Source organism: Ursus americanus, chromosome 34 (genome assembly GCF_024610735.1).
Source record: "Ursus americanus isolate L20-20 chromosome 34, mUrsAme1.1.p, whole genome shotgun sequence".
In the NCBI taxonomy this organism is placed as follows: domain Eukaryota; kingdom Metazoa; phylum Chordata; class Mammalia; order Carnivora; family Ursidae; genus Ursus; species Ursus americanus.
In genome coordinates this window covers 660,448-686,798 of record NC_142160.1, presented here as the reverse complement: position 1 = coordinate 686,798, position 26,351 = coordinate 660,448, and the positions used below count along the sequence as shown (strand labels likewise).

Sequence of the window (26,351 nt, the reverse complement as noted above, 5' to 3'; positions counted from 1 at the left end):
GCTCCCTGCTCAGCGGGAAGCCTGCTTCTTCCTCTCCCACTCCCCCTGCTTGTGTTCCCTCTCTTGCTGGCTGTCTCTCTCTCTCTGTCAAATAAATAAAATCTTAAAAAAAAAAAAAGAAAAGAAAAAGAAAAACCCAGTGATCATGATACTCAATGGTGAAAGACTGAAAGCTTTCCTCATGCCCACTCTCACCACTTTTGTTCAACATAGCAGTGGGAGTCCCAGGCACAGCAATCAGACAAGAAAAAGGAATAAAAGGTTTCCAAATTGGACAGGGAAAAGTAAATCTGCAGATGACCTGATCTTCCATGGAGAAACCCTAGGTTTCACACCAAAACCCAAAGAAGCTGTTAAAGCTAATAAACAAGCTCAGCAACATTATAGGATAACAAACCAACACACAGAAACTCTGGAGCATTTCTACACACTAACAATGAACAAGCAGATAAGGAAATTAAGAAAATAATGCCATTTACAACAGCATAAAAAAAACACTTAAAGATTAAACCAAGGAGGTGAAGTCTTGTAGGCTGAAAATTACAAAACACTGCAGAAAGAATGGAAGAAGACAGACATTCTGTGTCGCCCAGCCAGCAGGGGAGTGGGTGCCAATCTCCACGGGCAAGACCGCCGGGCAGCCGGGGCACTGCAGGAGCGAGGGCGGGACTACAGCCCCCACAATACCTCGGGGGGCGGCGGCGGAAGCGACGGCGCTGAGAGGTCGGCAGCCTAGGCTAGGGCCAATGACGGCCCTGCGACGGCCCGGGGCGCGACGAAGGCCCTCACAATACCCGCGGAGGCGGCGACTGAGGCAACGGCGGTGGAAGGAGGCCGCCCCCGCGCATGCTGCACACCAATCACGGCCGAGCCCAGCGCGCGGGGGATGACGGGCTTTGTAGTCGGCGCGGGCGGGACTACGGCCCCCACAGTGCTTCGCGCGGCGCCGAGCGCACTGCGGCTGTGCGGCGGCGGCCCGGGCGCCGTCGGGCTGGGCGGCGGCGGCGCGACGGCGGCGGACGGGACCCCGGCCTGAGCCTCGCTGGGAGCAGCGCGAGCCGGCCGCCGGCCACGATGTCGGCGCCGTCGGAGGAGGAGGAGTACGCGCGGCTGGTGATGGAGGCGCAGCCCGAGTGGCTGCGCGCCGAGGTGAAGCGGCTGTCGCACGAGCTGGCCGAGACCACGCGTGAGAAGATCCAGGCGGCCGAGTACGGGCTGGCGGTGCTCGAGGAGAAACACCAGCTCAAGCTGCAGTTCGAGGAGCTCGAGGTGGACTACGAGGCCATCCGCGGCGAGATGGAGCAACTCAAGGAGGTGAGGAACGGGGGCGGCGCCGCGCCCCGGCCGACCCCGAGCCCTTCAGCCAGGCCGGGCGGGCCCCCGAGTGGAGCCCTGACCCCGGGTTGGGCAGAGCCCCGGCCAGCCCTCCAGCCGGGCCGGGCCAGCCCCGCGGCGCCCAGGGTCTGGGTGTCCAGCCCGCCTGGAGGTGCTGCAGCGACCCGCAGGTGTGGTGGACGGCGTGCGAGCGAGAGTTCGGGCCTCCGCGGGCGGGGGCTGCGGGTGGGGCCGTGTCGCCGGTCTGTCTGCTTCTGGCTGCAGGCCTCGGGCCCGGTGGGGTCGTGTCCTCTGAGGTGTTTGTCTTCCTGGGTTGGGGGATGGGGACGTGGGATGGATGCAGGTGGCCGGTGGGGAGAGGCCCGGCCTGGGGCCCCATCGCCTCCAGGCAGATCAGTTCCCCTCTCTTCCGTGAGCGCCCTGAGGCCGGGAAACGGTCGCGACAGGGACTCGCCTTGAATGTGGTCATCTACGGTAGCTGGCATCCCCCTTGTCTCTCCTAGGCTCAGCTCTGCGACTGCCCCCTGATTACTTCTCTGGGATGCAGTACTTCTCCCGCCTACTTCCTGTCTTGGCTGCCTTGGCTGCCGTCCCAGGGTCGGGTGACAGGTCTGTGGGTGTTTGTCACCGAAGGAGCCTTGTGTCTCCTCTGTGGGTTTTTGCCCCGGGATGAGGTGAGACCCCCAGGCTGCCTGCCAGCCTCTCCAGAGAGCTGGGCAGGGCTTCCATGAAGCAGTTCTGGGTGACTGAAACAGCAGCTTCTCTCCCAGGTCTCCCTGACTCTTCAGCCCTGTTGTGGGGGGTGGGCAGGAAGAAGTTGCTTTCTGGGCGGAACATCCAGGTTTGGATCCAGGCCCAGCTCCTTGCTGGTGTGATTGCGGGCTGGAGCCTTAGCTTCTCCTTCTGCAACATTGCCCACCCAGAAAAGATTGTTCTGAGAATTATATATCTGAAAAGGCCAGGCATGGTCAGGTGTGTGGCCTGTTGGTTTCTCTGACAGTGTGCCCCTTCTCCACCAGACACTTCCCTTATCCAGGTGGGCTCTTGGCCCTCAGTCTTGGGATCCACCGTGCTTGCCACCCCCCTGACTGCCCACCTCCCAGCATTTCTGCTCCCAGTGACCTCAGGCAGGTGCCTGTACCTTTCAGAGCCTCACTGGGAACACCAGTAGGGTCCCCTTCGAATAGTGAGGAGGAGAGAATGTATTAGTCCACACAGGTGCTTAGGTCTGTGCTGGGTGGAGCAGGAGTTTGGTTAGTATCAGTAAACCGACCGCAGTTGGTGGGGGGGCCAGGTGGCAGCACATCAGACCTGTGGCCCTGTTATCTGCTAGCAGGTATTGGCACCTCCTCGGATCCAGGTTTGGCTGGCAGGTGGCCCCTCCTGCAAAGGCCCAGTCTTGGTGCGTGGGCTGAGGGGATGTACCTGCAATGGAGGGAGGCTGTGGGCTGTGCGAATAACGGAGCAGGAGCGCCTTTGGCCCCCTTCTGGTCTCTGGTCCTCCCCTCTCCCCTAGCTTGCTGAGCACCCCCTGCCCCAGCAGCAAACACAGTCCCTTTCTGTGTTGACAAGCTCATATTCATGTCCACTTTAAGAACACACAGTAGAGGAGAGAACCAGTCCCCACATAGGGGCCTTCAGTTGTCAGCTCTTTACTGTCACAGACACAGATGTTTTGACCAGCGCAAGAATCTTGGCTCTGTTTTGTGGGGTGTGTCTGGAGGGTGGATCCCAGGGGGAATCAGGAGGATGGTGTGTCAGTCCCCACACTTGTGCTTCAAGTGCTTGCTTGCTTAGTTTGATGTTACCTCCTAGCTCCTGCAGGAACTGGCCCCTTGGCCTTGGACACACAGCTCCACTGTCCTGAACTCTAGCTAGATCCCCCCACTGTAGGTGCGGTGAGAACAGTGGAGCTGGAGGTCCTGGCAGAAGCCAGAGGAAGGACCGTCCGGGTCTCAGACATGCTGCGGGAAGCTCATTGTCTCTCTCACCCAGGCCAGCACACGCTGTCCTCAACCTCATTCCTTGTAGTCTGGGTCTTATTTGGATACATTAACTCTTATTTTAAAAATCAAGATTTAAGGAGACAAATTTTGTTTTTCTCTTTTGTCCTTTTAACACTTAATTTCTTGAAGTAGAGTTGGTTCAGTTGGTGACAAATTGTATTTCAGACAGAGATGTTTGCGCTCCTGTGCCCAGCATTTGTAGATGGTCCTGTTTGTGAGGGAGGGAAGCTGGCTGGCCAAGGTGAGTGGCTTTGTGCCCAGGCCCAGGATGAGCGGGCGCTGTGGTGGCCTTGCAGCCTTTGTCGCTAGGTGAGTGTTGTCTTGACACCCTGGTGTGTGCGTGCTTGTGTGCGGTGCTACCCACGGGCCATTTTTGCCTAAGCATTTTTGCTAGTGATTGAACCTGGGTTCATAAGGGCCCAGTCCATTCCAAGTCCACTGTGTCCCCTCCCCGCTCTGGGGGGGAAGAGATTGGATGGCCTTTGCTCAGCTGTGTGGTGTTTCCTGTCCTGAGTGCCCATGTCCTCATCTCACTCTGTACCCTCTGCTGCAGCTTCAAGGGGGCAGGTGTGCTGGGGTGGCAGCTCCTGCCTGCTGGGCTCAGGCAGGTGCCCTGACTGGGTGGTCCTTGTGCCTCAGGCCAGGGGCAGGGGACTGAGTGTAGTGTCAGAGCCCTCGCTGCCTTGGGTGCCAGCTTGGGATCTTGTTTGTGCAGTGTACTTAGGCCCCGGGAAGCAGCGGGTGGAATTGGGTGAGCTGTGGTGTGTCACGGGCTGGGCACAGTGCCCGGCACACAGTAAGTGCTTACTTAGTGTTTGCCAGCTAGTGTCGTCAGCTCCTTCCGTCCATCCCACTCAGGCCCGGCTCCCCTGCCTGCCGTCCCCACAGTCCCCTGGATTGGGCGGCAGAGCCTGCTCGACTAGGGCCGTGGAATCGGCTCACCCTGTACTGCCGCCCTGTGTCCCGGCTGCCCTCGTTGCTCTCACCGGCCCTGCCTCTTCCAGCTCCTGGAAGGCCGGCCCACCCGCCAACTTGCCTGCCCTTGGAGGCCTGGGCGCTTCTCACCACTGCCTCCGCCTCCTCTCTGGACTTGCCTGAGCCCAGCTCTCAGCGCTGAAGTCCGTCTGTCTGGTCCTGCTAAGCCTGAAAGGCCAGGCAGAGCTGCTGGAGGCACTGCTCTGTCTCCTATACTCACTCCTCCCTCCCCTCCCCTCCTCTTCCAGTGGATGGGGAAACTGAGGTATGGATGGGTGGGGGTGACCAATGAGTACTAGGTCCTCAGGTGCCGGGTCCCCTCAAGGTCTTTGCGTAGAAGTTACAGCTTTGAGTCAGTTTAGTCCCACAGAGGAGGGTGCTATGAAGGCCTGCCCATGCCCCACTGACTCCTACAGCCCCCATACCTACCTTTGGGGTCACCACCTTGTTATGTCCGTCCTACATCCGGGGGAGCCGAGGCACAGAGAAGCCGAGTTTTGCTCAAGGCTGTGAGCCTGTGTGGCGTGTCCCTGTTCCTGCTGAGGAGGGAGGGGTGGTTGGAGGCTGCCTCAAGTGTTTGCTTGGGGTTGGGAAGAGCCCTGACTTGGCTAAAGCCTCTGGGGATTCTCCTGGAAGATGGAGTGGAGTCTTGGGGCTGGAGTCCCCTGGGGGACCTGCAGCCTTTGGGTCCGGCTGTGCAGTGGTCTGCGTGGACAGGAAGGGGCCTGACTTGGGGCGGGAGGTGGGGTGTGGTGGGCCCTGAACGCACAGGTGGCGGTGCCCTCAGGGTCTGACAGTCGGGGAGGCAGCTGCGGGTGTGCAAGGATGGTGACCAGCTGGCTCACCATGGCTGCACTGCTGGGCGCTTCCCACTTGGCTGCCTGTGGAACGTGTGTCAGGCAGGGATCACAAAGCAAGTGTCAGGGCTCTTCCTCCACTAGAAAGGCCAGAGTCTCCTGCCTTGCCTCCATGTCCCCTCCTGTCCTGTCCGTGGTGACTGGCTGTGATAGAGCTGCTTCTCGAGGCGAGGGGAGGGCGGGAGCCCGAGAAGTGCAGCCCCCGCAGGGAAGGAGGTGCTGCACATGCTGTCCGGGGCCACGGTCTCCACGCTGGCTCCGAGGGAGAGAGTGGATCCTGCCTGGCCCTCAGGAGCCGCGTGGCCCTGGACTAGCGGCATGCCCTTCAGGGCCAGGGCAGGCAGTGGTCAGAGAGAGCTGTGGTCAGGGCCACACGGACTCCTGCTGGGCTTCCCTGTCACCTCAGGGACCCTGGCCCCTTCCTGGGAGGGAGGAGATCAGTTACCCCTTGTCAGTGAGGGGCAGTCCCCCGCAGTCACACTTCTCCACGGTGGTGCACTGGCTGGCGTGCCGCTACAAACATCGGGGTAAAGAAAGATTGGCTGCTTCTGAGACAGTGAGGTGAAGCTGCCCAGTGGGCAGGGGCTGGCCAGGACCCAGCAGGCCCTGACGGGCAAGGCCCTCCCGGGCCTGGGAGCCTTCCCCCATAGCAGACTCTACCCTGGGAAGAGGACCCAGAGCTGGGGTCACAGGGATGCAGGGCCGTCCAGGCTCAGGCAGGTGATAGTATCAAGGAGGTCTGGGGCCCGGCTTCTTTTTAGAGCTTAATATGTTTTAAAAATCGTACGTCTGTCTGAGGAGTATCAGAAGCTAGCTGTGAGCGGTATGTGTGTGGGAATTCGGAAGGTGATGGCAAGTGTGGGGAACGGCGGGCTGTTTCTACTTGCCAGCTGTTTTCTTCCCGTGGATGTCGGGCAGCTGCACGAGATACTCTAGAAAGCAGAGAACGGCATCTATAACAGCTTTCAAAGAGACACGTTTCAGTGTTATGCTCCGGGTTGCAGAAAAGCAGGTTTAATTCACACGAATGGAGCCTGGGTTTCCGTGGGTTTGGAGGACGCTGTGCACTTCGGTCCATTCGCTGTGTTATGTGAAATCATTGTGTGGTTTGTGTTTTACGGGTTTGTTTTTTTAAAGGCAGTTTGTCTGCTTAGCGCCCCTGCTAAGGGTTTCCACCTTCTTTAGGGGAAATTTCAAGCAGAACCCAAGCAGAGGGAATCGTGTGGTTGGCGTGTGTGTTCTGCCCACATCTGCGGCTCCAGCTCTGCTCTTCCTGGGCCTTGCTTCTCTGTAAGCACGACTGTGTGTTGTGCTGAAAAAATAAGGACTCTTTTTTATAAAATGTAAGTTAAATGTTTCATACCACCCACAGGTGAATTTTCACATCTGGCGAAGTTAATAATTCCTTGATGTTGTCACGATCCAGTCAGATCCAGTCAGCGTTCGCGTTTCCCTGTTTGGCTCAGAAATGTTGCTTTGCTGGCATTGTTGGCATCAGGAGCCAAGCAGGGTCTGCTGGGTGCCCTGGCTGAGGGCCTGTCCCTTTACAGATGGGGCTGTAGCTGTGGGCGCTTGTCCTGAGGATGCCTGACCTGCCTCCTGCCAGGAGCCTGGGGCTGCTGTCATCCCGCAGGCCTCACTCTATCTTTGTGTTCCTTTGTCTTAAAAAGTTGGCGGGCTGCTCCCTTTAGCTGAGTGGTGGCCTGGCTCCTGGGTTGCCTGTCTAGCACGTTTGTGAGACCAGCCTTCTTGCACCTCCTCTACCCTCCGGGTCTCATGATCACCCATCAGGTGTGTCCTGGCTGAGGCAGAGTGGTGCCCCCTCTCTGTGACCCAGGAGAGAGGGGCTGGCCTTGTCCCCACTCCGCAGGTGGGGACCTGGGTCAGAGCAAGGGCTCATGGCCCATGCTGTATGCCAGCAAGGGTTGATGTGACCCCCAACGGCCCCCTCCCTGGGTCTTGGTGTCCTTGTGTTAGGCCAGCACCTCCCGGAAGCCCTGCCAGTGATGGCATGAGGGTGGCCCTGGGACCTGTTTGGCAGGATCGGTCATTTGCTGCCTGGGGTCCCCTGGGCACTCTGCTCTCTCCTTCTCCCTCGCACCCCATCCCGTATGCACTGCAGGGGTCCAGGCTTGTCCACCAGCCTGAGGGAGTCCCTGGATGCCCTAGAGCTGTGACCCAGGGTGCTCAGAGGGCATGTTGGCTCCTAGATGGGGCAGAGCCAGGCAGGCTGTCTGCTGTCACCCTGTCACCTGGTGCAAATGCTGGGATTGCAGATGCTCACCCTGGTTAGGGAGGGCAGACTCCCATAGCAGCCTAAGAGCAAGTTGTTGCCAGCACTGATGTCCCCCAGCTTTGTCCTGTGGCCAGCCTGGTGAGGCAGTCCCATATCTCTTTGTTCCAGAAATGGGTGATGTTTGAGGAGCAGTGGGAGCTGGTGGGGGCTCAGCCTTTGCTCATGTGCAGTCTTGTCCCAGAAAACAGCAGCCCCAGGCCCCATGTGGGATCCCACAGGACAGACCGCATGTGTCCTCAGCATTGCTGGTTGCTACCGTTTCTCAGACTTTCCGTGTTTGTTGTGACCCTGACAGTTTTGAGGAGCACTGGGCAGGTGTTTTGGCCAATGTCCCTCAGTTGGGATTTGTCTCCTGTGTTTCTCGGGATGGGTTTTGGGGAGGAGGGTTGCAGCCGTGAAGTGCTCTTCTCACCATGTCCCTGGCTGGGTGTTTGCCTGGGCCTCCACTGTCAGGGCGCCCCTTCCCCCTTTCCAGACCCCTCCTGGACGGGAGTCTCTACGTACGTGTTTCGGGATTTTTCTGCATGGGAGACCTGTGTCTTCCCGGTTTATTTACTTAGCTGTCCACGGGTTTATATTGCTGTTGACTCACAGACACTTGGTCTCGTTCGCGTCAGGATCCAGTACTGCTGATCCTCTTGTTCTCTGTTTCCAGCTTTGGCCCCTGGTGGCTGTTCCATTTGCTCCTGTGCCCCCTCGACACACTCACTGTCATGATCTGTCCTACCTTCCTCCTTCCTTCCCCTCCCCTGTCCTCCTCCCCTCTTCCTCCCTCCCTCCCTCCTTCTCTCTTTCTTACCAACTTTCTGGTGCTGCAAGGTACTCCAAGCTCATCTTGTGTGCTCTGTGCCTCAGTCCTGGAATCAGCCGTTTCTTCAAGGAGCCTGGTTTCTTTTATTGGAGAGGGTGTTAGAAACCAAGATCTGGGGGCGCCTGGGTGGCTCAGTCGGTGAAGTGTCTGCCTTTGGCTCAGGTCATGATCCTGGGGTTCTGGATTCGTGTCTCGCGTCAGGCTCTCTGCTACGTGAGGAGTCTGCTTCTCCCTCTCTCTCTGCCCCTGCCCTTGCCCCCTGGCAGGCACACACACTCTCTCAGTAAATAAATACATAAAATCTTGGGGGGAAAATAAAGAAGCAGCCACCACTGCCATCACGATCTGGGTGCTGCATGTTTGCTGCTGCTGGAGAGTCACTGTCTCTACGCCCTCCCGGCCGACAGAGCCAGGAGAACCCATGTACACACATCCACAGACGGTTCTAGACAGAGCCACCTGTGTATGTGTTAAGCTGAACATGGGTTCATACGATATCCCAGCTCTGGCCCGTCACCGCGTGCGTTGTTCTGGCTGCCTCTCCTTGCTTATCTGTAGCCTCCCTCCAGCGGTGAGACACCTGGCTCTGCCACCCGCCACCCAGATACGTGACCGCTCTGTTGGAGCACAGGTGCACAGGAGGGTCAGAGTGGCTGACCTGTGCCTGCGTCACCTAGAGCGGAGTGCTTCTGTGCCTTAGGTCTTCTCTACTCCACTTAGTTCCAAATAAGGTGCTTGAGCAAGCACCGCGTTCCCCGTCCCTTCAGTGAGGTGCCCTCATCCATTTGAAGTACAGTTAGACTGCTCGCACGTATGTGTTCCTTCCTAGGATCCCCCGGCTTTCTCAGTGATTTTTTAAAATTGGCATGCACTTTTCTGTGGGTATACCCCAGTTGGTTTATGCATTCAGACCGGGTGTCCTGGTTGCTTCCGGCTTCCTGAAGCTGCTATAAACATCTGTGTGCCAAGTGTTTGCGTGGGATAAGTTTTCAAGTCATTTGGGTCAATACCTGGGCTTGTGAATGCTGGATTGAATACGTTTAGTTTTGTAAGAAACCCCCGAACTCTCCCCAGCAGCTGCGCAGTCTGTGTGCCTGCGTCCAGACCGTGCGTGTCTGCTGCTCACGTCCTCGCCAGCGTTTGGCGTGGTCGGTGCTCTGGATTTTGGCCACTCCAGGAAGCGTCCCCGATGACACTCAGCGCGGAGCAGCGTGTCGTGTGCTCGGTTGCTGTCTGTGTCCTTGGTGGGGGGTCGGCTCTCCTCTTTGGCTGATTTGAAAATTGAGTGGTATCTTACTGTTTTAGAAGTTCTTTGTCTGTTTTGGACACAAGTCCTGGTTTGCAGGTAATTCTCCCAGCCTGTGGCTGATCTTCTCAGTCTCGTAGCAGGTCTCTCACAGAGCGGTGTTCATGTTCGTGCCATCTTGCTTTTGGTGCTGAGCTCTGCGTCACCAAACCCCGGATCACACCGGTTCTTCTGCTGTGTTTCTGTCTGGAAGTTCTGTAGGTTTGCGCTTTATGTTCAGGTCAAGGTTTGGTTTTAAGTTAGTTTTTGTGAAGGGCATAAGGTGTGCCCAGACTCACTTTTTCGCATGGGGGTGTCTGGGTGTTGTAACTCCATTCGTTGAAGGGACTAGACTATGTTTTTGCTCCGTTGTATTCCCCCCCACAAGGTCCGTTTGCTGGGCCAACTGCGGGCGCTGTGTTCTGAGTTACCTTTTTGATCATATCCCACTGTCTAGATTGTGTGTTTTCATCTTTTCATGTGTCCCTTAAGCCTTGTGGTTTTGGTTGTATGACTCTGTGCACCTGACTGGGGCCTGCTCCCCAGGTCTTCAGACCCGGGCTGATGAGGTTGGTTGTGGTCACTGACAACCCATGATTGTCCTTTTTTAAAATCTTGGCAAAAAGTAATAGAACACACATGGTTAAAAAGAAGAATCACCAGTGGGGTTGGTGAGACTCTTGCTAAAAGACCAGTGTGGTATGTCTGTGTCCTTGTGCCCTCGTCCCTGAAGGCGGTTCACAGGACAGTGTCTTCATGTAATTTTCCTTCCCTTTGGGCTCAGCTCAGTGAGGGTTGATTCTCTTCCTGATAAACCAGGCCAGTGATCTGCTTAACTTACTAGCCTGTGCATTTGACCCAGGCAGCAGTTAGGGGAGGGGTGTGTGGTCAGCCAGTGGTCGGACCTGAGACCCAGTTCCCCATGGGTGTTCCACTGGCTGCCTGCCCCGGGGGCCTCTCCATCTCTTCAGAAGTGTTTGGGTTCAGGTGCCTCTGCTACCATTTCAGGTTCCCGCCACCCTCTGGGAACGTCTTTCCAGCCTGTTGGGCCCCCAGGTTTGGCCTCTCCCTTGGCTGCTCCTCGTCGCTGGCTTTGGGACAGGTCTGCAGGAACCCACTGATTTATGGTCGGTCCACATGGGGCTCCCACATGCTTTTGCTTCCAAGCACACCTCTTTCTCTTGCTCTCTCAGCGCCTCCCTTCCACTGGGGGATGCTCTCCTGTGCTTGCACGGGCTGAGGTCTGGAATGCCTCTCTGTTTTTAGGACCTAGATGCGGCCGTGAAGCTTGGGGAGCGAGTGCAGGTAGGCCCGAGGGCCGGGGCGCAGGGCGGCAGGTAGTTTCTGCAGGTTCCAGGGTGGCTGCAGTGCTGGTGCTGTTGTCGTGGGCTGTCAGCTGGCTCTGGGCAGTCCCTACAGGAGGGCGTCCTGGAGCTGTGACATGGATCATGTGCACGCCTGTGCATATGTCACAGCACAGGAGGGGCCTCACAGCCTCACCCCTCCAGACAACCTCAAGGTGTGCCGGGTGGAGGGGCGAGGCTGGGAGACCAGACAGTGGGCGTCAGCACAGGGTCCTGGCTGTCCCCCGGGAGGTTCTCCCCTCTCTTGTCCTCTCTCCTTGGGGAGTGGGAGCCCCTCATGGCAGGTGATCCTGTACTGGGTCTTTGGGGGCACTTGGGACCAACTCTGCCAGGGTGAGCATGACACAGTGCCAGTTGTGGGGGAGTCCTGCCCCTGAGACCCACTGTCTCGTCCTGGCACGGCTGCGGACACGTCTGTCCCCAAGGTTGCAGGCTCTGGGTCCTAAGGTAGAGTCTCTGGCCACTTGGTGCCCATGTGGCTGGCTGGGTGTCCCTTCACCACGAGACTACTAACGGAGAAGATGTGCTGAGATTAGAGACGGAGCAGCCAACGCAGGCTACTCTCCTGGTGTTTCCAGACCAGGCCATCCTGGGGGCGCAGGGCAGATGGGAGCTGGGCAGCTGCCCCTCCTGCCGTGCTTGCAGGATGCTCAGTGAGGTTTGTGGTGGGCAGCCAGCTGCTGCGGGAACATAGGGGCTTGTCCCTGGCCCCAGGACTGGCCTCTAGGTCCCTGGGGACCGCCGCCAGCCCTGGGGCTCAGCTGGCCAGAAGCCTGCCTGCTGACGCTGAGGCAATTAGGGTGTAATCTTCCCTAAATGCACCCGATTCTGGCTAAATCCCTACCGCCCAGGAGTGGATTCCCAGTTTTCTAAAAGCAGCTTAATGTTTGGACACTGCCCAAGGCAGCTGGGGTGCGTGGTGGCAATGGGACAAATGTGGGTGGATGGGACGGACCGGGGGGGGGGTGACAACCATCCATAGGCAGTCGTATTCTGTTCCCATGTGGGCGTCTGGTTCGTCTGATCCCCACAGCCCATGTGCAGGTTCTCCACGGGGAAACTGAGGCCAGAAGCCACATAGTGGGAAGGGTGGGTTGATGGAGGACAGGTGTCACACATGGACCACCTGGGCCTGGGACAGGGATGGGCCCTTGGCATGCTGGTCTGATGGGTGAGGGCTGTCTGCGGGCAGAGTTTGTGTCGTGTGCCCACAGCCTCTGTCTGCCCCCCGTCCCCAGGAGGAGGTCCCTGTTCCCGGGAGGAGACTCCCAAATCCACGAGGGGGCTGCACCCCTTCCCGGGATAGGTTCCCAATCCAACGAGGAGGCCTGCTCTCTAGCTCCCCCCGTCCCCCCGAACCCAGAGCACCTCCAGCCTTCCCAGCAGATCGCCTTGCACCTGTGTATTCCCTGGAGCTGTTGTCTGTCCGTCCCCCCCCCCCCCCAGCCTCCCCTTGTCCTCCCTGCTCTCCAGGCCGTCCGTAGACAATTACCGAGCATCTGTCACTTGCCAGATGTGGGCTTGCCTGGCCCCACTGAGGAGGTGCGCGCTTGGTGCTGGTGTGAGGTGCCCTGGGCCCACTGGTGTGTGCATTTTCATAGGCCAGGCCTGTGCCCCCGCCACTGCCCTGGCCTACGCTGTGGTATTCGGGGGTTCGGGCCCTTCCTCCCCCAGCTCGACTCTCTGAACTGAAATGATAGGAGTGCTGGTCTTTGGGTGGTGTTTACTGAGGGCATTCGCAGGAAGTGGAAGGTCCCAGGGTGGGCCCCTGCTCTCCCTGGGGCTGACTGCCCTGAGCCCTGCCCTCAGCCTGCCAGGCCACTTCAATCCCTGGTGACACCCTAGCTCTGAGAGGTGGCCCAATGGGGACCCAGCAGGGATGTCCCAGGCCTCCAGGTTCTGTCCTTGTGGGGGAGCTTGTCCCTCTCCTTCCATGGTTTCTCTGCCTGGAGGCACCCAGGAAGCTGCTCCTGCTGGCCATCCCGTGTCTCCCACTTGTTGGGATTCACTGTGAGGTGGGGCTGAGCCCTTCTTCAAGTGGTGGGCTGCATTAATCAGGGTGGGATGGGTCTTGAGGGATGGAAGATTCCAGAGTGACTGTGGCTGCTGCCCAGATGATTCTGTCTTATAAGCAGCCCTGGTTTTTGACATGGGTGCCTAACTCACCTGTAAGGAGACAAAGAGTTGCTTGTGCTCCCATGGCTGCCCCACCAGGAGGGTCACCAGCAGGCGCCTTCCACCCCACCTGGCCCCAAGAGCCCTGCTGACCTCTGCAGCGATGAGGTTCTCTTGCAGACCTTTGTGTTAATGGTTGGCTTCCTATCTGAGCTGGGTGCCAAGTCGGTGCCTGAGTCACCAACACCTCACCCTTGGGGATGTCGGGGTCACCAGTGTGCAAGGCTGTGTGTGCACCTGCACTCTAGCCTTTCCTGGTGATTCCAACAAGTGGGACCCATCTGCCCTTGTCCAAGACAGACACGCACGGATAGCCACCCTGGTCCCCTGGCAAAAAGGCCAGGCCCTCCTCGGGCTCTGCCGCTTGGGTTACCTAGCGCCTGGGGGGTGCAGGGCCATGTGCCAGGAGTGAGATAATCTCCGTAAGTCGTATGAAGTGGGGCTGAGGACCAGCGTGACCAGCCTCAGCCAGATCTGGGGATTAACAGGCACTGCCCCAGTAAACCCCAACATTCCAGATTCCAGGCTCCACATTCCAGGACTGGGGAAGGGCTGCCTAGCAGGTGCGGCTGCACCTGTGAACAGATGTTTCTGGCTCCCCAGGTGATTTGGAGGCAAGGTGGCTAAACAGGGCCAGGTGTTGGTTCTGCCTTCCGATCTCTGCCTCTTTCCTGCCTTCTCTGGCGGTCGCACCTGGGAGATGATAGGACGTCACTTGCTCTTGGAGCCTAGTTTCTCTCGCCTGTGCAAGGAGATCTTTCCCATGAGAGAGAAGCTAATGGGCTTCCGTTGGCACAGACTGTGAAGTGCTCAGGTTATTGCCTGAACCACCCCCCCTCAGGGCCTCTCCCATCTGTGGCATCTCCTCCCTGGACCTTGTCAGAGCTGGAAAGCTGCAGAGGCTTGGTGGGGGGGGCTAGGGGGCTTGGGGGCTGAGCTGCTCCGTTCTGGGTGTTGCGTGAGCACCACCTGTGCCTCGGGGCCTTACTCAGGGATGTCTGTCCGTCTGTCTGGGACGCAGCCCTTTTCATGCCCCCCTGCCGCCAGTCCTTTGTTGACCATTTGGAGACACTCCTCTGTGAAGAAGCTGTTGGGGACTGTCACCAGTGTTTCTGGAAGGTGTCTGCCTTTTTCTTACTGATGCATTGGAGTTCTTTGTATAGTCTGGATATGGATCCTCCTGTCGTTGGGCTGTGAGTGGTTCTGACGTTGCCACAGTGGTCCTCTGCCAGGGACAGCTGAGGCCTCCGCCTCTGGGAGCCTTACTTTATTCCTCCAAAAAAAACGTGAACGCAGATCCTTCTGAGAACTTTGAGCCTGGCAATAAGTGAAATGGTACGGTGAAGGCACTAATGGAAATGGGGCCAGTATTGTGACTTTTAAAGGTCTTTTAACGGGAGGGGACCTCACACCCACTGGAATGGCTGATCAGAGGCAGCAAGTGTTGATGACAATGTGCAGAAATCAAAACTCACAGTTGGCCGGTAGGAAGTAAAATGGTGCAGCTGCCTTGGCAAATGGTTTGGCGGTTCCTCAAAGCCGTAAACACAGTTACCGTGTGACCTAGCGGTGTGCTCCTACGTGTATGCCCAAGACATGAAAAGAGCATCCGCATGAACACTCCGTGAGTGCCCACAGCAGCATCGTTCTGAGCAGCCCTGAAGTAAAGCGCTGGGACGTGGCACACGTTGCTGAACCGTGGAACGCGATGTTCCGCCAGAGGCTGGTCACACCGGAGACATCGCGTGTGAGGTTCCCCTTCTGCGAAGTGTCCTTGCAGGCAAACCTGCAGACACAGACATACACTGGTGGTTTTTAGGGTCTCGGGTGGGGGAGCTGGGGAGTGACTGCTAGTGGGGGTGAGACCTTCTTTTTGCAGTGATGAGAATGTGGAAGTCGTGGTGATGGTTGCACCGCCCCGTGAATATACTAAAATCCACTGAATTGTACCCATGGAAAGGGTGAATGTTATGGTATGTGAATTACAGCTTTACAACTTCTTAGGTGAGGGGAGAGTCTTTCTGCTTGCTAGTGGTCGGGATAAATCTCACCGTTGCTCTGCCGTGACCCCAGAGGGTCTGGGGCAGCTCCCTTCAGGCTCGTGGCGCACAGTGCCCGTGACCCCTTGGCGCTCCCCCTCCTGCTCCGGCTCAGCCCTCCCACCAGAGTTGCTGTCCTTTCCTGTGACTAAGTCTTGGGGTTCTAGTTAAAGTAGTATCCAAGGGTTAATGTTTTTTTGATGTTGAGATGATAAATTGTAACCACTTACTTTGAGAGGATGGAGATGTGTCAGTGAGCTTTCTGGAGGTGTTCTCAATGCATTTCCTAGGTGAAATCATCACTTCTCATCCTTTCTTCGTGTCTTCTAGCCTCCGTCACCTGTGGGGACAGGTCCCTTGCTTTGTCCTTCCCAGGGGCGGGACCCCAGGGCTTGTCCGATATTAATGCAGTTGTCCTTGGTTAACATCAGCTCAGCCGTCTCGCTGGATTTATGATGCCCAGGTGTTCTTGTTACGATGTCAAGAATAAAGCTACCACGTCCATTTTTGTAGAGCTCTGGCTGAGAAGCGAGGCCAGTCATTGTGAGTGTGTCTTTGTGTGGGCGGTTTTTCACACGTTACTCTGTCTGTGGCAGGAATGTCTGTAGTTCACCTTCTGACACACTCTTTGGCCAGCTTCCTATATAGGCTTGCTTATGCAGATCCCTGTCAGGCACCAAATGAGTATTGTAAAAACTGAATTGTGTTGGTGCCGCAGGTTTGGCGATCCCGGTGAAGGGTAGCTCTGTGTCCTGGGGCCCCCCAAGTCTCTGTGCCCACGTTAGGTGTGGGTATCCTGGCCCCGCCGCCCTCCCTCCCTGCAGGGAGGGTTGGGGGAGCTCCTGTATGAGTTCTGGTGTGTCCACTGAGCCCAGTGTGACCGCCCTCTGTCCCATCTTGTGCTGGGAGTGGACATGGTAGTGAACAGAGAGGCTCTGGGGTCCAGCTCCAGTCCTGCCCCCTCGGGCACATCATCTGGGGATGTGGGGGCACCGGCTTGTGGGTGCCTGACTTAGAGACAGGTGCCCCGCACAGACCACGACCCTGGATGAGAAAATACACCAGCTTAGTTGTTTTTGCTTTATTTTGCTTTCGGGCTTTTCTTGGGACACTTCCTCTTCCTGAGACTTTTGTTTGTTTACTTTGTTGCGTCTCTGTGTTTCTTTTTATCACTGAAGTGTATTTTTAGCGCATCCTCCCCTCCCCACAGTACTGCTTTGGCAGTGGTCCCCAAGTGCTGATAGGAGATGTTTCTGTTTTTTGTTAGCTCGGTTTCCTGGTGTTTGTCTGTGTGGCCTCTTTGGTACGGACATTAGCAAAGAGATCCAATTTTCATGTGTTTGGGTGCATGCTAATAATATTTTTAAATAGCTTTTATTTTTTAAGGACAGTTGTAGATTTATAGAAAATTTGAGAGGCATCTATTTTTATTTTGCTCTACCATGGCGCTCAGCGTGTGTGTACAACTTCTGTTGAGGTCGCAGTGAGGTCAGCCTGTCCCGTTGTCATACCGTTTCCTTAGGGAAACGCTCTGATTGGAAAGAAGCCTGTGCCTTTCATCCTGTTGTGTCTTCTCCATGTTGACGCCGATTCTGGTTTACTTGCATAGTGCTAAATGCCCCCAGACTCTGGATCTGGTCCAGCTGATACGTTCTGGCAGTGTTCAGTGTTTAGTGCCAGTGAGTGCGGTGTGGACAGCACTGATCGATCTGCGATGGAGACTTTACTCTCTTAGTGCTATGAAGTCTTTATCCCATAACATCTGTACCCAGTTCACAGGCCTCAACCCTGTCTTGCGTTTAATGAGGCTCCTGTGGGGCTGGTGGGCTTCTGCAGAAGGAGCTGGCCGAGTCGTGGTGTCGCCCGGGAGTCACCAGATCCCCCCGTGCGGCAGCACTGTGGCCTGCATGTACCGTTTTTTTTTTTTTTTTTTAAGATTTTATTTATTTATTTGACAGAGACAGCCAGCGAGAGAGGGAACACAAGCAGGGGGAGTGGGAGAGGAAGAAGCAGGCTCATAGCGGAGGAGCCTGATGTGGGGCTCGATCCCATAACTCCGGAATCACGCCCTGAGCTGAAGGCAGACGCTTAACCGCTGTGCCACCCAGGCGCCCCTGCATGTACCGGTTTTGACGGGAGTCTGTCAGTCCATCAGTCTGTTGAGCACAGGCTGCAGCTGGCTGGCATTGGACTTGAGTTGCTGTTTCTTCTTCCTTGTGGCTCCCATGGCTGCTTGCCCTCCGTCGGGGCAGAAGCAGGTGGCGAAGGCATGACCCCTCTACCCCCAAGGTGGCCCTGGGCCTGCGTGACCCACTGGAGGGCTCTTGGTACACACTGGCTCTGAGAAGCTGCTCTCCAGGGCAAGATTCTGGTACCGACACCATTTTGAACTGGAAAAGAGGTGAGGGACACCTTAGGGGCTCCTCACTCTGCTTGAGATCATTGGTGAACCGAGGGATTGATTCTGGCTGGCCATTGTGAGGTTCCTGGGATGCCAGGCTTTGCGTCCCCAGCTGGGACACAGTTGGGTCTGGGGGCCTGGCAGTGTCTGTTGTCTTCCCAGGCACACAGTAAGCACGCCAAAGCTGTGCGGGGAGGGGGCAGGACAGGCAGCTGGCAGGACTTGGGGGTTCCTGGGATGCCCCCATCCTGGTGCAGCCTAGTGGCCCTTCAGGGAAAGAGGGGGCGCCCTGTGGGTGGGTGAGTCTGGATCAGCCCAGGAATTCCAATACCAGAGGAGCCGAGAATCCTAGATCTCAGCTTCACTGTGGAAACAGCTTCCTGGACCTATGCCTTCCCTCCTCTGGTTTTCTCTGGCCTGGTGTGTGTTGCACCCACTGCCTCAGACGGCCAGACTGGTCCGGAAAGAAGCTCGTCCGGGGCAGCCCCACCTGGAGGCCTGCTTCCCGCTGCCGCTTCTGCCCTGCTGATGCAGGCCCTTCTCCAGGAAGCCAGGCCCCACCTGGGGTCAGGAGCAGGCTCGTTCTGTCTCCCCGTACGGACCTGTTTCTGGGCCCCATGTACGTGTGTCAGAAACTGAGGGTCAGCGTCTGTGGGCCCGGGTGGATGACCCGCTGATGATCGTTCTCTTTGGGGGGCAGACGGGGAGGCCACATGCAGAGTGGGACCAACTGCTTTCTGGGGGACACGGGGACTGGCCAACCACAGGGGTGGGGGCAGCTCCTTGTGGGGTTGCTCTTCTAGCTCAATGAGTCCTATTTTTCCCGGGCCTGGTCCCGCCAGCTGCCTCCGCACCGGGCCGGGCATGTCGTGCACAGCCGGTATGCCGTTGGCACCGCTGTGCTCCTTCCTGCGCTCCTGCCGGCCGGGTGCTGGGCTCTGCCACAGCTGAGGGGGAAGGGGCTTCTTGTCTAGAGCTACTCCTAGCCGGTCTGGTCCTGTCTGGGGGCTTTTGCCAGACCTGTCCCTGCCCCTGGAGCACGCTCACCCTCCCAGGCCTGACCTGCCCCAGGGACAGTGTGACAAGCCACAGAACGTGGCTTCCGGATGGCGAGGAGGTGCTGGCTCAGATCAGGAGTGCGCGGACGGCTGCTCGAGGGCCACATCTAGCCATCGGCCTGGTCTTGTGAACAGAGTTTGACTTCTTTGTGTTGTTGGGGCTGCCTGCACCCCACAGGATGGAGTTGGGAGCCATTGGCACAGACCCGACGCTGGTGGTTAGTTTATGTGTCTGTGTGGCTGCGCTAAGGGACACCCAGTTGTTGGGAAACAGGACTTTTGGGTGTGTCTCTGGAAGGGGTTAGCGTTTGATTCTGTGTGGGCCGGCCTCATCTAATCACTCTGGCCCAGTGGAACAAAAATGGGAAGGGTGAATTCTGTCTCTCCCTGAGCTGGTACGTCTGTCTTCTGTCCTCCGCCTCTCCTGGGTCTCCAGCTTGCAGACAGCCGACTGTGGGACTTCTCTCGGCTTCTGTAACCGCCTGAGCCAACTCCTGTAACAAACCTCTTATGTCTGTATCGACATGTGTTCTCTGGGGAACCCTGACTAGTGCAGATTTGGTACTGAGTGTGGGGCTGCTTGGGGTCTCTTCCTGTTGCCCCCCCTGTCCCCACCCTCCCATCTTTGTCACTGCGCTGGATGACCCACCCAGAGGGAGAAGCCAGTCAGACCCTCTGGGGTGGGGGAGGGTTGGAGGCAGGGGCCTCTGGAGGGACCTTATCTCCTCGAGGGGCCTGCACCCTGAGCTGGGCCAGTTAGGGACAGGCTGAGGGAGCCTTTTGCCTGGAAGGTTCACATACTGCCTGTGGGCAACAGGCTCTCTGTTCCCAGCCGGTTGCTGACCTGTGTGTGGACCTGGGTCCCAGGGACCCTCTCTGAGCCCTAGCTCTTGTGCCCATGGCCTCAGGGCTGTGGCCCTAGCATCCTGCTGGCTGCTTCACTTCCCCATTCAGGTGTGTTCCAGTATAACTTCACCTGCAGACCAGGCCTGGGCAGATGTCGCTGGCGGGGCTGCAGCGTGCTGACCCTGGGCCAGGGGTGCTCCTCAGGGGGTCAGCAAAGCTCTATCCCTAATTGTCTCTGCTTCTCTGCCCTGCTTTTGTCTCTGGATCTCAGCCTCATTGGGGTAGTGGGGGCCTGGTGGGGGCCAGGTATCTGGCGCCTCCTGTGTGCCAGCAGGGACTGTGGGGGGTCTCGGCATGTTGGCGCTGGCCGGAAATGCTGTGCGTGCGTGTGTGAGACTGTGCTCAGAATTGCACGTGCTGCATCGCCCAGCTCAGGAGGAGGTGGCTGCCACACACTGGCACTGGTGGGACTGCACACAAGGCAAGTGAAGAAGGTCTGACCAGCGACCTGCCCCCACCCCCTGTCCCCTTGGCTCCTGTGGGGAGACATGAGAGTGGGGGACACCCTGCAGGCACCCTGGGCTCCTGCCCAGCCTGTGTTCACGCTGCTCCCTCCACCGCTGTGGGCACCCTCTACTCCCACCCCAGCCCCAGGAACCCCCCGACACGGGGCAAACCCAGCCTCCCCACCAAGTCTGGCCCTGACCGCAGGTGTTTGTGCCGTGTCCACAAGGGGAGGGATGAACTTGAGGTAGGACTGGTTGTGACCTCACACCTGGGCTTGTGGGGCCAAGTTGGGGCTCGCCAGGCTGGGTGTGCCCCGGAGCCTGTGTCAGGAACAGTGTGGCCCTGCCCGTGGTGAGGCCAGCCCCTATGGGAACCTCAGAGCAGCACTGCTGCCGCTACCTCCAGGGCCACTACCTCAAAGTCCTGATGTGCATCTTGGGGTCCAGGAGGGTACCCCCTTTCTTCCTCAGAGCAGCCAGGGATGTTTGGGGACCCTCCAGTGGACACTGGCCTGGGAGGTGCATGGCAGGGCAGGGGATGCTTTGAGGACGTGCGTGCCCAGAGCTGGACACCGCTGTCAGATGGTGGGCACTGCTCCTCTCCGTGCTTCCTGGAATGGGGAGGCAGGTTTCAAGCTGGTGCAGAGTGGGTGAGGATGCTTTCATTAGAACAAATTCAGGTGGGCGGGCTGGGTGACCCCCAGCCTCCCAGCCTATGAGCCGAGGCAGTGAGCACAGGGACAGGGGTCTCCCATCTTGGGGTAGGATGCCTGCAGTGAACAGCTTCAGGGAGGGCGGGGTCACTGCTGTGGAGTGCATAGTGTGGCTCTGGAGCGAGGTAGAGCTCGGAGCTCCCCCTGCCGGCCTCCCTGCGCCGTTTCAGCCAGGTTTCGCCGCTGTGACACATATTCCTGCGGGACTGTCTGGACACGCGTTCTCTTGGGCGAACACCTGGAAGTGGACAGTGTGCCTTGTGTCAGGTGTCTGCTTAACTCTTGAGGAAGCTGACTGATTGCTCGCGCAGCGGCCGCACCGTTGTCCGTGCCCTGCTGGTGGTGTGGGCGCGCGCTAGCCTCGGCAAGGCAGGGGCAGGTGTTCTCGTCCGTGTGTTTTTGCACCTCTGTGGTGGGATCTCCCCGCTCATCTTTCCCATATGTGTGTCTTGGGGAAGTGTCTGCTCAGTTCTTCTGCTCGTGTTTTATGGGGTGCTTTCTCGGAGTTCTGAGAGCTCCTACATTTTTTTTTTATCAGATGTGTGATTCGCATAGATTTTTCTCAGTCTGTGCCTTGTCTTGCATTGTCCTTTTTTTTTTTTTTTTGAGTGAAAAGAGTTCTGGAAATGGGTTGTACAACAGTGGGAATGTCATCAACGTTACTGAACTGTACACTTAAAAACAGTGAAGATGGTAAATTTTATGTTGTATATTTTACCGCAATTTTAAAAAGTTTCCTGATTTTAAACAAAACTTCCTGGTGAAGCACTTGTTTTATCATTATTGTTTGACTCTATTCCTGGCAGTGCTTTTTGACTGGGAGTCTTATTTTGCCTGCTATTAACGTAACTGTGCCAGCTTTCTTACTGTTGCTTGGTGTACCCTTCTATTTGTGTTTACTTCCAGCTTTCTGTGTCCGTGTTTTTATCCTGCATATGTGTCATCAGTAGCATATAGCTGGAATTTGTGTGGGTATGGTTTCTTGTACCCAGCTTGAGAATCTTTTTTTTTTTTTTCAAGATTTATTTATTTGAGGGGGGAGGGGCAGTGGGCAGAGGGAGAGAGAATCTCAAGCAGACTCCATACGGAGCCTGGAGCCTGACCTGGGGCTCAATCTCACAACCCTGAGATCATGACCTGAGCTGAAACCAAGAGTTGGATGCTTAACTGACTGAGCCACCCAGGCGCCCCCTGTTTGTTTTTTTGTTTGTTTTTTTTAGATTTTTATTTATTTGGCAGAGAGACACAGCGAGACGGAACACAAGCAGGGGGAGTGGGAGTGGAAGAAGCAGGCTTCCCGCAGAGCAGGGAGCCCAATACGGGGCTTGATCCCAGAACGCTGGGATCACAATCCGAGCGGAAGGCAAATGCTTAACGACTGAGCCACCCTGGCACCCTCCCCCCGTTTTTTTTTTTAAAGATTTTATTTATTTATTCGACAGAGATAGAGACAGCCAGCGAGAGAGGGAACACAAGCAGGGGGAGTGGGAGAGGAAGAAGCAGGCTCATAGCGGAGGAGTCTGATGTGGGGCTCGATCCCATAACGCCGGGACCACGCCCTGAGCCGAAGGCAGACGCTCAACCGCTGTGCCACCCAGGCGCCCCAGCTTATGACCATTTTAAATTAATTTTCAAAATGCTGCAGGATATGGACTGAAGATCATCTTTTGCATATTGATACTCATTCATTCCAGCCCTGTTTGTTTGTTAAAAGATTATCTGTTTGCCACAAATTGCCTAAATATTGAAATCGGGTCCTTCTACTTTGTTTTTCTCTTGAAGTCATTTTGGTTATTCTAGGTCCTTTGAATTTCCATATGAATTTTAGAATCAACTAATCAGTTTCTACCAAAAACGCTGAGATTTTGATTGGCATTGTGATGAATGGAAAGATAAATTTGTGGAGAATTGACAACAATATTAAGAATATTGTTAAATTCTTAACACTGGGTGGCTCAGTCAGTTGAACGTCCAACTCCTGACTTTGGCTCAGTTCATGATCTCAGGGTCGTCAGATCAGCCCCACGTTGAGCTCCACACAGGGTGTGGAGCTTGCTTGGGATTTTCTCCCTTTCTCTCTGTCCCTGCCCCCAAGCACACATGTGCTCCAAAAATTTTATTAATTAAAAAGATATAATTTAAGAATTGTTAATACTAACAGTATTGAGTCTTCTGGCCCATGAATGTTTATCTCTCTTTATTTAATTTTTCTCAGCAATATCTTGTGTTCTTAGTGTGTATATCTTTTACATCTTCTGTCACATTTACACATAAGCATTTAATAATTTTGATGCTGTTGTAAGTAGCAGTTTTAAAATTTTCACTTTCTGATTGTTCTTTCCTCGTATTTGTAATTCCTTGTAGGTGTTTGATTTTGGTACATTGATCTTGTATCTTGCAACCTGGCTAAACTCACTCTCAACTAGAGAACCCTTTGTAGACTCTTTTGAACTTTTTCTTTCTTTCTTTCTTTCTTTCTTTCTTTCTTTCTTTCTTTCTTTCTTTCTTTCTTTCAAAGCTATATTTATTGGGGCACCTCAGTGTCTCAGTAGGTTGAGAGTCTCTCTTCAGCTCAGGTCGTGATCCCAAGGTCCTGGGATTGAGCCCCCCATCGGGCTCCCTGCTCAGAGGAGAGCCTGCTTCTCCCTCTGCCCCTTCCCCTGCTTGTGTGTGTGTGCGCGCGCGGGTGCTCTCTCTCTCTCTCTGTCAAATGAATAAATAAAATATTTCTTTTAAAAAGAATTTGTCTGATTTCATCTTTGATCAATACATTACTTAGAAATGTGTTGTTTAGTTGCCAAATATTCAGGGATTTTCTTTTTTCTTAGGGTTTTATTTATTTATTTGTGAGAAAAAACAAGGGAGCGTGTGCACAAGCAGGGGGAGAAGCAGAGGCAGAGGGAGTCATGTGTCATGTGTCATGCAGAGGCAGAGGCAGAGGGAGTCATGGTGTCAATGTTAAGAACCCATTGCCAATAAGGTCACGGAGATTAATCCCTATTTTTTTCCTGAGAGTTTGGTTGTTGTTCTTGCATTTAGGGCTCTGATCCATTTTGAGTTAATTTGTGTATATCATGTAAGGAAGGTAAGGATTTGACTTCATTCTTTTGCACATGGATATCCATTTGTCCCAGCACCATTTGTTGAAAAACTGTTCTTTTATCACTGAATTTCTGTGTACTCTTGTCAAAAATTAGTTGACCACACGTTTAAGGGTTTATTTCTTGACTCTTCCGTTCCATTGGTCTGTACTGTCTTATGCCAGTACCACACTGTCTTGGTCACTGTAGCATTATATTAAATTTTGAAACAGAGAATTTGAGTTTCCCTGCTTTGTTTCCAATATTGCTTCAGCTGCTTTGGGCCCCTTGCAATCCCATATGAATTTCCATTTCTGCAGAAAAGGCCATTGGAATTTTTTTTTTTTTTAAAGATTTTATTTATTTGACAGAGATAGAGACAGCCAGCGAGAGAGGGAACACAAGCAGGGGGAGTGGGAGAGGAAGAAGCAGGCTCATAGCGGAGGAGCCTGATGTGGGGCTCGATCCCAGATCGCCGGGATCACGCCCTGAGCCGAAGGCAGACGCTTAACTGCTGTGCCACCCAGGCGCCCCGGCCATTGGAATTTTGATAGGGATTTGCATTGAGTGTCTAGTGAATTATCTTTAAAGGGATTTAAACAGTAAGGGAAGCAAGTGTTTTATATTTATTCCGTAATTATCATTTCTGGTGCTTTTTGCTCCTCCTCCTAAATCTAGATTTCCATCTGGTATTGTTTTCTTCTGCCTGAAGGGTTTTATTTAATGTCCATAATGCAGGTCTGTGGTGATCAAGTCTTTCAGCTCTTGTCATAACTCCCGTCTGTGGAGTTTTCACTGGGTGTAGCTCTCTTATTAATAGGTTTGTTTCATTTTGTTTTCTCAAGGTGGTTCCATTGTCTCCTGGCTCGACAGAGAAATCTGCTGTCATCTTGTACTTCTTTTCTCTGGGTGATTTTAGTGTGTCCTTTGATTCACTGGTTTTAGGCAATTTGGTGATACATCTTGGTGTAGTTTCTCTCGTCGTGCTTGTGTTCAGGGGTGGACGAGCTGCTACCATCTGTAGATTTACAGTTTCCATCAAATCTGGAAAATTTTGAGCCATTATGGTTTTCAAGTACTTATTATCCTCATCTTTCCTCTTCCCTGGGACTCTAGTTACCCACGTTTGACCCACAGTTCACTCTGCTCTCTTTTTCTGTGATTTATGTTGGGTAGTCTTGGTGCTGTTTTTTCAGGCTTACAAGTCTTCCACATTCTGTAACCGGCTGGTAATCCCATCCATTGCCCCCCTCGCGTCACTCTTTTTATGTCCATGTTGCTTGCCTCCCGGGTCAGTGCTCCGCGTGGGCAGTGTCTGGTCTGCGTCCTGAGCCTGTGGAAATCAGTCTCCTGGCTCTTCCCTGGCGACAGTGAGCTCTCCCCATTGCGGTGGACCAGTTTCCCTTCCCCGTTGCCGCCAGTTTGACGGAGTGGGAGCTGGTGCCATTATTTCTGTGTGTGTTCCCAGGCTGTGTTCTGGGACATAGTTTGATGCTTTCAGGTTGTGCCTGTCAGCTTTGTTGGTCAGGACCAGTGAGAGCTCAGCCAGCTCCACATCTTTGCCCCCACCCCCACCCCCCGCTTGCTGCCGGCGGCTCTCTCATGGGTTTGCACTGATTGTGCCCTCTGTCCGCGGTCTGACTCTTCTGCTGCCTTGTCCTCCGTCTCGCAGCACCGCCTCCTCCCCAAAGGTGTGCTGGGCTGCCCAGCATCGTCTCTCTTTTAGCACCATGGCCAAAGGTCCTTTGGGGGGACAGGGGCTGTCATGGAGCTCACCTGTACCCTGCCCCTCACTCACCGGGTGTCCAGTGACTTGAAAGTTATTGCTCAGTCACATAAAGTTCCCTGTAGCTTTTCCACATAGGAGCCAGGACTGTCCCTGCGACTGTCTGATTAGCTCTGCAGGAGGGTCAAGTCTCCAGCTCTGTGGTGTCAGTGTTCATGGGCTGGGCTGGGGATTGGATGTAGGCGAAGATTCACGCTGAGGCCAGCAGGCCTGGACATGTGTGTGCACACGCCTGTGTGTGTCACAGCGTTGAGCCGTCTGGCCTTGGGACAGCCTCTGATGGTTGACCCGATGCCTGGTGAGATGTCCACACTCCAGCTTGGGGTTCAGGAGTGTGTTGTCCTCTGGTCGCCCGGTCAGGTTTGTCTGGAGGCTTGGAGAGACAGCCATGAGTTGGCCAGTGCCATCCAGGGCGCCTGCCCCATGGGTTGGGTCCTTCCTGCGTTTCTGGAAGCCTGGTGGGTGCTGGCATACCCCGGGCTGGTGTGCAGCTGGGGGTCAGGGCTACAACCCAAGTTCGGCCAACTCCATGAATCTGTGCTTTGTTTGGTCTTTTATTTGGAACTAGGATGGAGGAGGACAGCATCAGGAATCAGAGCTGAGCTGACTTGGTTTGAAGGGACACTGGCATTTTCCCAGTGCAGGCCGGGTTGGCAGCTGGGGGCAGATGAGCAAGACCCACCCTCAGGAAGGAGCGACCCCACTTCATTTAGCCAGTACCCTGCTGACTTTCTGTGTTTTGATTTTTAATATCAGTAATGGTTCTGCTCAGCAACACCCTTATCTTTATGCGTATTTTCCCAATTGTTATCTTGGGT

General features: G+C 55.4%; 1 protein-coding gene across 3 annotated transcripts in view; it reads left to right on the top strand.

Annotated features, from left to right (window-relative positions):
• The first annotated feature begins 959 nt into the window (after nt 1-959).
• BICD2 (BICD cargo adaptor 2) overlaps nt 960-26,351 on the top strand; it is a 63,275-nt gene continuing 37,883 nt past the window's right edge. For all 3 annotated transcript variants that reach the window (XM_045772559.2, XM_045772560.2, XM_045772558.2), the window contains exon 1: nt 960-1,314. In XM_045772559.2, the coding sequence (XP_045628515.1) occupies nt 1,075-1,314 (240 nt within the window). In that variant the 5' untranslated portion in view covers nt 960-1,074. The remainder of the gene's footprint in view (nt 1,315-26,351) is intronic.